Source organism: Pteropus vampyrus, unplaced genomic scaffold, assembly GCF_000151845.1.
Source record: "Pteropus vampyrus isolate Shadow unplaced genomic scaffold, Pvam_2.0 Scaffold70, whole genome shotgun sequence".
NCBI classification, from domain to species: Eukaryota; Metazoa; Chordata; class Mammalia; order Chiroptera; family Pteropodidae; genus Pteropus; species Pteropus vampyrus.
This window is the reverse complement of record NW_011888851.1, coordinates 7,698,943-7,711,225: the sequence shown is the minus strand read 5'-3', so window position 1 is coordinate 7,711,225 and position 12,283 is coordinate 7,698,943. Positions and strand designations below refer to the sequence as shown.

The 12,283-nt window shown below is 35.0% G+C and overlaps 1 protein-coding gene across 1 annotated transcript in view; it reads right to left on the bottom strand.

Moving 5' to 3' along the window:
- AKAP3 (A-kinase anchoring protein 3) overlaps nucleotides 1-12,283 on the bottom strand; it is a 28,441-nt gene that overhangs the window by 2,951 nt on the left and 13,207 nt on the right. The window contains exon 4 of the mRNA XM_011361791.1: nucleotides 5,563-7,878. Coding sequence (XP_011360093.1) covers nucleotides 5,563-7,878 — 2,316 coding nt within the window. The remainder of the gene's footprint in view (nucleotides 1-5,562; nucleotides 7,879-12,283) is intronic.

Here is a 12,283-nt window from a genome sequence, read left to right as displayed (position 1 = left end):
AGAAGGAGAAATTTCCATATGAGAAACTGAAGTACATACAAATACTGTTAAAACAAATAGAAAGACAGAAAGTCTTGGCAAAAAGAAGATATAAAGAAAAACAAAATGGAAATTTTAGAGCTAAAAAAAATCCAAAATGAAAATATATTGGATGGGCAGAATGAAGATGATAGAGTCAGTAAACTGGAAGATAGAGCAATAGATATTAGCCACACTGAAGAATACAGGCCTGATTAAACTTCTTTCAAAAAAGATTGAAAAAATAAGCAGAGCTTGAAGGCTTGTGGGACAATTCTAAAAAGTTTTACATTTATGTAATTCGAATCCCAGAAGAAGAGAAAAAAAGGGTGGTGCAGAAAAAAATACTTGAAGAAATAATAGATGAAAGCTTCTCTAATTTGCCAAAAGGTATAACAAATTCAAGAAGCTCAGTGAACCTAAAATAAGATAAACCCAAAGAAATTCACTTTAAGACTTGTCATAACCAAATTGCTTAAAACTAAAGAAAAAGAAAAAATACCAAAAGCAGCCAGAGAAAAATGACACATTATTTATAGGGAAACAACAATTTGAATGACAACAGATTTCTTATCAGAAAGTACAGGGGCCAGAAGGAAATGGTGCAACATTTTTTAAGCACTAAAAGAAAAAACTTGTCAAACTAGAATTCTATATACAGCAAAAATATACTTCAGGAATAAAGGTCAAATAAATAAAATTTTATATTAAAGAAAATTAAGAGAATTTTTTGCCAGACAATGTGTTCCAGGTTCTTCAGCCAAAAGGAAAATGATATCAGAAGGAAACTGGAACATCGGTAATAAATGAAGAACAATAGAAACAGTAAAATTCTCAGTATAAATAATAAACTATTCTCAGTTCTTTAGAACATGTTTTATGGTTGAAAGCAAAAATAACATTAAGAGTTTTTCAATGTATGCCAATCAAATACATGAAATAACTACAACATAAGAGAGAAGCATAAAGGGGCCTAAATGGTAGTAAGATTTCTATATTCTGGTTTAAGTGGTAGATATTTATTCTATATAGACTCTGAAGAGTTAAGTATGTGTATTGTAATCCTTAGAGAAATCATCAAAAAAGACTACGGAAAAAGACAATCAAAACACAATAGATAAATTAAAATGGAATATTAAATATGTTTAAGTAATCCAAAAGAAGGCAATGATGAGTAAAAACAGGAAGAAAAAATAGAATAAGCAGAACTAATATTAAAACAGTATACCTAAATCTAAACATATTAATAATTAGACTAAATGTAAAGGTTCTAAACACACCAATTGCCAGAATGGATAAAAACAAACAAACAAACAAACAAAAAAAAACATGACCCAACAATATGCTACCTACCAAAAAACTCACTTCAGATGATATAGGTAGGTTAAAAGTAATATTATGGAATAATATATGGAAACACCAATAAAAAGAAAGCTTGAACCTTAATATTTATGGTCAATTAATTTTTAAAGGGATTTATAAAGGGAAAGATAATTCAAAAGGGTCAGATATCCATTTATCTTTTCAGCAAATGGTGTTGAGACAACTGCATATTCACATATAAAATAATTAGATCCCTACACATCATATCATACACAAAAATGAACTCAAAATGTATCACAAACCTAAATATGAGAGTTGAAATTATCGAATGTTTTGAAGAAAACAAAGAAGAAAATCTTCATAACCTTCGGTTAGGTCAGTGTTTCACAACCTAATAGTATTGACCTTATGGGCTAGATATTTCTTTGTCATGGAATTGTCCTGTTCATTGCAGGATGTTTAGCAGCATTTTTTGGCCTCTATCCAATACACTCCAGTAGTAACTCCCTCCCAGTGGTGAAGAAAATATATGTCTCCATACATTACCAAATGTCCCTTGGGGGCAAAACTGTTTCCAGTTGGGAACCACTGGATTATGCAAAGATCATATATAACAACAAAAGCACAAGCAATAAAAATAAAAGATGACAAATTAAATTTCATCATTAAAACTTTTGTTCTTCAAAAGATTCCATTAAGTAAAAAGACAAGCCATAGACTGAGAGAAAATATTTGCAAATCATATATTGATAAAGGACTTGAATCCAGAATATATGAAGAATTCTTGTAACTTTATAACAAGAAGAAAACAACCCAGTCAAAATATGGGCAAAAGATTTGCACAGCTGATTTAACGAAGAATATATGAATGGGTAATAAGCACATAAAAAGATGTTCAACATCCCTAGTCATTTTAATGTGTATATGTCAAATTAAATCCACAATCAGTTACCATAATAATAGCTATAATGTTGATGAGGATGTGGAGAAACTAAAACCTACATAAATTATTGGTGAGAATGTAAAATGGTACAGTCATTTTGGAAAACATTTGGCATTTTTTAAAGATATACTTACCATAAGATGCAGCAATTCCACACCTTGATATCCAAGAGAAATGAAAGCATATGTGCACACAAAGACTTGTGTATAAATGTTCATAGCGTTATTTATAACAGCAAAAAGTGGAACCAATCCAAAGGTCCTTTAACTGGTGAGTGGATAAATAAAATGAGGCATATCCACATAATGAAATACTATTCAGCAATAAAAAGGAATGAACTACTGATACATACTACAACATGGATAAATCTCAAAAATACACTATGGATAGCCAGATGTAAAAGACTATATATTTTATGGCTCCATTGTATAAAATGTCAGAAAGATAAATCAATGATAGAAATCAGGTTAATGGTTGCCTGAGGCTCAGGGTAGAAATTGAGTAATACAGCCTAGAAAATTCTGAGATAGAGAAATAAGGAGTCTCTAGTCTTAACAAATATTAAAACATTATAGAATAACAGTAATTCTAACAGTGTGCTATTCAAATAGTGTTAAAATAGTAAGAATAGTCAAACAATTCAATGAAACAATTCAATTCAATGAAAAGCTCAGAAAACGAATCAGGTAGCCATCTGGAAACAATGAAGAGATTGCATCCCTACCTCATTTTTATACTTTATATAAAAATGAATTCAAAACGGATCACAGTCAAATATTTTTTTTAAAAATCTTAAGTACTAGAAGAAAACATGGGCAAGTTTTATTATTATTTTGGAATGAAGAATGTCTTTCAAAATATGACAAAAAATACAGGAAAAATAAAAGAAAAAATGTCTTAGATTTGACTATATAAATATTTTAAAAATTCTATATGGCAAAAACGAAAAAGAAAAAATGCATCGAAAGACAAATGATTAAAAAATACATTTCATACCACAAAGGCTAATTTCCTTGTATGTAAAACTCTTACAGATCAACAAGAAAAATAACAATCACCCAATATAAAAACAGGCAGAACTTATAAACAATTCACCTATGAAAAAGGAAATTCTAATGGCTCTTAAACATATGAAAAGATTTTCACCCTCATTTCTAATAAGACAAGTGCAAAGTAAGGCAAAACTTGGTAAATATCAAAAGTCTGGCACTCATTGTTGATTAAAGTATGGAAAATAGGCACTCATGTTGTTTTTGTAGATGTGCAAATTGGTGCAAGCTCTACAAAAGGCAATATGGGAATTTATATCAAATACACAAACACACATTAATAGTGATCTTGAAATTCCTTTGCTAAGTATTTAGCACATACAGATACATTTGATTTTAGGCAAACAGCATTGCTTATAGTAGCAAAATATTGGTAACTGAAGTGTCCATACATGGGAGAGTGGTTAAATACAGTACCTTTATAAAATAAAGTAATATGCAGCCATTAGAAAGAATATATACACACACACACACACACACACACACACACACACACACATATATACATTACTACCTTTTGAAACCTAAAAATTAAGCTATATACATATAAGTATTTATTTGTGTATGCATATGTATTTCTCAAAAGATAAGCAAGAAATCAACCAGAATGGTTTTCTTTAGGGAGAGCAACAGGATGGAAGATAAAGATGAGAAAAAAAAAAAAACCTTAATTTTCACTATACATCCTTTTGTGCCTTTGGATTTTGAACTATGCACACATTACCTATTCAAAAATGTATACAAATTTATTTCAAGGAATTAGGCTCATGGGCATTCCAGTGTTACTGGGTTTAATCGCCTACGTCAGCATGAGAATATTTGTATGCATTTAGTAAATCCTTTTCCAAAAAGAAATCTCATATCTATTTTAAGTAATTTCTTTGAGGTATACTTCACCCAACTGTTCCTAAAAACATACTGATGATCAATGCAAAACATTGGTTAAAGTTTGGATGCGCTGCTGCCATCCTTTCCACTCTTTTTCTTTAATAAAATAGATGACTGTCTTTATCTTTACAATGAGCAAAAATGTATGGGTATATGTGTTTGTGTTTGTATAAGAGAAGGACTGCAAATCTATTGGGCACATTTTAGATTATATTACAGACATTCTAATTCAAAATAATCTAAAACCACTTAAACAGAGAAAGCTTCTTCCTCCACATCCTTTGGTTTCTATGAGGATGCATTTTTTTTTTTTTACAAGCATTTTAGAACATTTTCATATACACTGAATTTTTCAGGAATTACAGATTTAAGTCAAATAAGATTTTTAAAAAATGTATCATTTTGGAAAATTACATCATCAACTATATTGTCACTTTAGAATTTGGCATATATAACATATCTCTTATTAATTTTTTTTGTTCTATGATGAGTTATTTTTATAAGTAATCCCTTATTACCTAATTGATAACCACCATTGTTCCACTTTTCTCAATGGAGACAAAATAATCCAAAATCCTAAACAGGGTGTGTGGGATGGTCTCTCTTTTCTTAATTCCTCTAAGTAACATGAAGCAGCAACTTGGATAAGTGTTTATGCTTTCTAGGCTCAAAATGTTCCTTCAGTGAGCAGTTTCAAGGCCTACATTAGTGGAAGCTAGGAGTTAGAAGGCACACTTACCTTTATTAGTAATAACAGTGATAAGTTGATTTATCATCTGCCTTATTCTTTAATCTTACTTCTCAATTGATTCAGAATTTAGAATGAGGGGAAGTCCCTCATTTGTCAAGTCCCTTCAAATCCCTAACACTTTGTAAACAAACAGCTAAGAGATTAATGACAGGTTTGAAAAGGTCATAAATCGAGATCCCTCACCCTCTACCCCCTCAAAACATCCCTGGGATGTTTCCCAGCAGCCCCTTCTCATTCTTTGGGCAATGTTGTCCTATCCAAAATTCGGCCAGATCTTAATCTGATTCTTTCACCAAGTCTCTTTCTTGGAGATTCCTCATCTGTGCAAGCCCATTGATATATATACAAAAAAAAAAAAAGGATTAGATTTGATTTATCACATATCCCTCTCCCTTTCCCCTTTGATATGACTCTTATTTGGCAAAATCTAATTTTACTTTATCCATTATCTCTGCCAAGAGGTATGATCTTCAAATTCTTACTGTCCCCATTTTACCCTTCTTATGATTATCTTCCCATTCAGAAAGAAAACTTAAAACCCTAATTGACTGTTAATAAATATTTCCAAATTCCTCTGACTACTTCCTTACCTTCTCCTGGATTCCTTCATCATCACCAGCAAAGTACAAAATAGGAACATTGAGCTCAGAGGCAGCTACCCATTGAAGTACAGCTTGGAGTTGCTTGTTCTGAACTGTATCAGTTAGGTTATGATTGCTGACAATCACTTTAGGTGCTGCACACCCTTCTGGGGGCTGTCCTGATATACATCTCAATTCATTATGGATAGTTTGATAGGCATTCTGCAAGAGAGCCTCTGCTGTCCCTGTGCCCTTTACTGGTAAACACTCATATAAACTATCTGGGAAGGCTGAAGGTGGCCTGCTGGCATCCCCAGACTTATCATCTCCCAGCTCTGCCAAGGGAGAGTCACAAGACTTGGCAATAATGAGACATAACTTCATCACTGAGTCCATCAGATGTTCTATCATCTCCCCATTCATGTGGCCATCTAGTGAGTTGGCAACCATCTTGGTCAGCCCAGCAAAGGCACCACCAGCTTCATCACCTTCACTTAGTTTGATGGGAGAAGGAGTTACAGGTCTTTCACACAGGTGGCTATATTCTTCCTTAGTTGGCTGTTCTGGCACCTTGCGTTCAGAGCTACGGTCGCTCTTGAAAATGGTCTCCCTAAGTAAATTCCGGATAAAGTTAAAAAAAACACTCATTAGATCCTTCTTTTCTGCTTCTTCTTGGTTACCTTCCATATGAGCAGACTTAGGCTTGGTCTCATCAGGAACTGCAGGGGTCTTGTTGGCAGGGAAGTTGGTGCTGCCAGCAGCTTCAAGGAAGCTCTGTGCATCCATGCTTCCTCCCTGGGCAAGGTGGTATTGAATCAGAAGCAAGGCAGATACAATCAGGTCCTTGGCCCAGGAGTCTGAATCAAAATTCTCAGGTTTCTCTGGGTCATGCATAGGGGGATTGAGGTTGCAAGTATCCAGAGGATATCCTAGGGGAATGTCTGGTACAGGCTTATACTGTTTGTTGGGAGCTGCAAATATCGCATGCTGGAAACCTGGAAATTGTCCTTCTTTATTCTGAGATTTATGCCACAAGGTCAGTCCCTCTTTGATAATGTGTTCACCCAAAGTTTCGGCACAACTCTTCTCCTCCGGTTTGTGTGGCGGACAGTACACATTTTCCCTCAGTTTACCTTCAGATTTCATTGATGCAAAGTTTACATTTCGGTTTTTAGGGTCACCCATTCCTTTCATGGAGACAACGGAATAAATCTCAGACTGGTCCTTGGTTTTCCTGATATTCTCAGGAAATTTCTTGGTAAACATCACATTGTATAGCTTACTCAGCATGGCATCCATGATATCAGTGGCCTTCTGGCTTCCATGACCAAAGAAACTTCTTTTCACAGCAGAGACAAAGTCTGTATCAGTCATGAGGGTCCCTGTGACGTTGTGGAGGTTCTTCATGAAGGAGTCAATGAGATCAGAGACTACCTCTTTTGCATGCTTGATTAGTACCTTCTTCAGCAGGATGGTGGCAATGGTTGTGTCCTTCACTTGGACCTTCAGTGTCTTCATGATGGAGACCATCATATCAGATACAACACTGTTAGCATAGGTCATGATCCCTTGACTAACAGAAGCTGTGAAGTCATTGGGCCTTTCTTGCCCTCTGAATATCTTTCTCTCCCCAGGTAAGAACTTTCCACCCTCTTTGGCATCACCTGCATTACGAGATTCAAACACTTCCTTATAGAAGAAAGATTTCTTAGAAGCAGGTCTGTCAGCTGGACTCTTGCTTTCCTTGGTGCTCTCCTTGAATTTCAATGTGGTCTTGTATTTCAAACTCGGGGGACTCTGTAATGATCTTGAAGTTCTGTCACCAGAACCAGGAACTTTATCTGAAATAGGTGTCTTGGAACATACAGAAACAGTCTCGTTCACCAGTTCTGATGCCACCTTACTCAGGCTTTTGTTCAGTGTAGGTTCATCTCCCATGTACAATGACTGATGGACACATTTGTTTTCAGAGCCATCGATCTTCTCATTGATCTCCTTGCGGGCCATGGCTATGACTAGATTTGTGAGGCGGTTAGCATAGAAGGAAACTTCATCCACTGAACTCCCATTACCAAGTTGGGCCCTGGGGCCCTGGGGAGGGTTCTCTCTGTGAGTCATTTCAAAATGCAATCTCCCTGGATTGCCTTCATGGGTGGTATTGTAATAGTCCACAAAGAAACCTTTGCGTTGGTCTCCCGAGCTGGTCATTTCCCCACCAAGTGATGATTCTCCAGGCTTGAATCTAACATCTTGGAAACCTGCTGTACTTCTTTCCAGGTCTTTGCGGAGCCAGCTGAGCACTCTGACAGGATCAGTTGAGGCTTCCTTAAAAATAGACAAGGATTCATCCGACTATAACAAAGTAAACATACGGGATATTCAGGACAACTCAAAGATCACTTACAAAAATGGTCACCTTGCTCAAGCCTGAACTACTCCATCACCACAATAAAAGTACCCAACATGTATTGAGTGCTTATCATGTTTTAGGCACTGTTCCAAGTATTTTAAGACTATTATCTCATTTAATGTTATTCTCACAGAAAATTTAAATGTTAGCTCTCTTATTATCCCCATTTTACAGAAGAAGAAATTGAAGAACTGAGAGACTTAGTTACTTATCTGAAGTTATACAGCTAATCACTCATGGAGCATGAATTCCAACCTAGGCAGTCTAACTCCAGTGGCCCATGCTCTAGGCCACTATATCATATTGCATCTAACAACATATATCTTTTTAAGATCTGACAGTCATCAGCTATACAGCCAAGTTAGCATTTAAACTAAATCAGATTTTTCTTGTATTGTTATTAATTGCTGTCTTCTATATTTTATCTGTTTTTATTTAGGTCTCTTATTACAAAATACAGTTTTTAAAAAAATAGAAAATTGAAGGATAATTGTGCATAATTAATTGCTTTGCCAGGTTATGCAATGCTAAACAGCTTCCAATGGAATATTGATAACTTACGTTAATATCATTTATAATTGAGGAGTTAATATCTGTGGACACTTTATTAGTTTTAAGTAAATACAGATTCTTTGGTGGATACTAGTTGTGATAAACACATGCATATACATGTTTATGTTTTGTAATCTATAATCTTCACTTGAACATAGGCTAAAATAAGAATATATGTGAAAGTGTCATATTTACTATTCAATGTAAAGGATCGATATAATTGTTGGAGTTATATCTTCTCAAAATGACCACAAGTATTGCCCATTTTAAAGAATAATTTGGTATTTTAATTACCAAGCATCAGATAGTTATTAGCTACTATTTGTTGAATACTTACATTTTGTAGGCACTGTGCTAAGTGCTTTACACACATTATTTCCTTTAATCCTCATACACACCTGTGAATCCTCATTCACAGGTGAGAAAACTGAGGCTTAGAGAAGCTAAATAAATTCACTAGCATCTCACAGCTACTATATTGATGGGGGTTAGTATTCAAATCCAGTTCCTGCTCTAAAATTGGTGCTCTCTACCCACTGCTATGTTCTGATGACTTGGAAAGAAGAGAAAAGTAGATGTACCAGTTCTCTACAGGACTGATTTAAGCTGCTTGTTGGTCATAGTACTTGGTTCAAAGTCTTTCTAAATGGTTCACATAATTTGAACAATATCTACTACAGGAAAATTTTGTGGAAAACTATGCATAATTTATAGTGTAGCCTTTCACATTTTCTGATTCTGATTCTCTTGGAGCTATTTTATAATCCTGTAAAGTGTAGATAACTGATAACAGTGCAATATAATTCCTGCTTATTCACACGTTAATTCTGACCAGGGAAGGTTTGACTGACTTCCTCTCACACTGTGGAAAAGTGCTTTGATTTGCTCATTCACTTCAATATTCCTGATCTATATGTTTTTTTCCCCTTTGAGTCTCATTTGAACCACGTCGCTTCCTCATTAATGAGTTAAAATCCTTAACATGAGTTTATTTTTATATATATATGAGAGTCATTATTTTACTCTTCTCTGAAAATGATCTTTTAACAGTTTTAAAAGTCTTTGCCGAGATTTCCAAAAGATTCACCTAACGGAAGAAAATGTCATCATGAGAGTAGTATACCAGGTGTGTCTTGGCTCTCACAGGTGAATCCAAAGTGGCAATAGAATGATGCAGGTGTTCTGTTTTTCTAGTTTTAATTTTCCTCTCTACTTAATTTGCTTTTGGTTTTCACTTTGGTTCCTTTATGACCATTAATCATTGGTGGTAGCAATGACTGAGAATTTTGTTTTATTGTCTGACGATTTGGTGATTCTTTAATGAATTATGGTTTATAGAGCTCTATTCTCTGTTGGGCAAGACACAACAGAAAATCCATTTTGCTAGTGTTTTTTGCCTGTCTTAAGCTCAAAACAATAATTTTGTGCCTACTTATAAGGAGAAGAGCACTTTGATCTCTGGACAGGTGAGTTCTGTGTTTCTGTTTTTACTTCTGATGTATGGTTTAAAGTTTATCATTATTATTTTTAATTAATGTATAATTGATACATAACACTGTATTAGTTTCAGGTGTACAAAATAATGATTCACCATTTTTATATATTGTGAAATCATCACTACAATGTGTCTAATCTATCACCACGCATAGTTCAAATTATTTTTTCTTGTGATGAGAATTTCAAGATCTACTCGCTTTGCAGCTTTCAAACATACACTATAGCGGGGATCCCCAAGCCCCAGGCCACAGACCAGTACCAGTCTATGGCCTGTTAGGAACAAGGCCAGACAGCAGGAGGTGAGTGGCAGGTGAGTGAGAGACACTCCATCTGTATTTCAGCCGTTCTCCAGGGCTAGCATCACTGCCTCCGCTCCACCTTACATCAATAAGCAGATTCTCATAGGAGTACTGGTCCCTGGTGCCGAAAAAGTTGAGGACCACTATAATGTAGTATTATTAACTATAGTCACCATGCTGTACATTACATGCCCAGGACTTATTTATTTTATAACTGGAAATCTGCACCTTTTGACCACCTTCACCCATTCCACTCATCTCCCCAATGGATCCACATATAAGTGAGATCTTATGGTATTTGTCTTTCTCTTTCTGACTTATTCCACTCAGTGTAATGCCCTCAAAGTCCACTTATATTGTAAATGGCAAAATTTCCTTCTTTTTTATGAATGAATAATATTACACACACATGCACGCGCACACACACATATAAATATATATTTATACACACACACACCACATTTTCTTTATCTATTCATCCCCTGATGGACACTAAGGTTAAGGTTTCTTCCATGTCTTGCCTACTGTAAATAATGATGCAAAAACATAGGGATGCAGATATGTCTTAAGATAGTGATTTTGTTTCCTACAGATACATACCCACGAGTGGAATTGTTGGATCATATGGTAATTATTATTTTAAATAATCTCTTCCTTTATTGTGATTAGAATTAAATGAGATTAAATGAGATAATATGCACACAATAATTTGTATACTTAATGTGGTATATCTAAGATAGATGATAGTACTTAAACATTTCAAATAAAGATTAGACCTCAAAAGAAATAAGAGAAGCTTATTTTAGGGTAATGCAGTGAAACACAGTTAACAAGCTAAGGAAGTACCAGAGAATAAAACTTGACTTTCCTATACGAGAAAATAGTGCCCTGGGTGAAAAGAGAAGTGCTGGAAGAGAGTATGGCTAGGGATGTGTACTGTGATTCATTCCTATCAATTATGTGGAATATGTGGAGAAACTATTGAGTTTCTGTAATGAATCTTTTAAAAATTATTTTTCCTAACCAAAGGTCGATAACAAATGGGAACTTCCTAATGGATAAAAATTTAGCTTTTAGAGGAAGTTTTAGGAAAGAATACTGCCTGTATGCATGTCTGAGAAAGGCACAGACCACAGGTGGCAGAGTCAGAGCAAAGACAGCATTCAAGCAATGGAAAGTCAGGTTCCAATGAACAAGCTATCCACCAGAAGGACCAACTAGATGGCCTGCTATTGCGGAGGTGATTTAAGGGAGATAAACGATGTTTATGTTACCTGTATAATATGTATATAGTGTCTGTGTACAACGTACTCTACTAGACATTGTGGGACATATAAAGGTGAGAGAAATATGATCCTTGCCTTCTGGAAGCATATGGCCTACTGCAGAGATAAAATGTGAACAATACTATATGATCAGTGCTATAAAACAATAAAGTAAATAATATTTAATGTTAGAAGAGGGGCAGATAATTTTCGCTAGGAAACTAGAGAAAGAAGTGGCATTTAAGATGGACTTTTAAGCATTTTGATAGCCAGATATAATAGAGTGGGCATTCTTGGCAACAAAATGACAGAAGCAAAATATATTACTTGGGGTGATGCTAGTTTTAAATTAGATAGCCCCTGAAGTATCAGTGGTATATAAAAATAGAGGTTTACTTCTTGATCACTTTGTTTAGAGAGGGCATTCAATGAGAAGCTTTCTTTGCAGTGACTCAGGGACCCAGACTCTGCTTTTGCACTGTGTCATCCTCCCCTAAGGCCTCTGAATCTTTTCTTAAACAAGTGTATGGGGAATGATAGAGATCATGGAGGATTAGATAGGAGGCTTTTTTGATCTAGGCCTGGAAGTGACAAGCATCACTTCTACCCATATTCTATTTGTCTTTTGAAAGTTTGATTGTAACGTCTTGGTGTGGGTTTCTCTGATTTCATCTTACTTGAGTTTATTGAACTTCTTAGATGTTCGT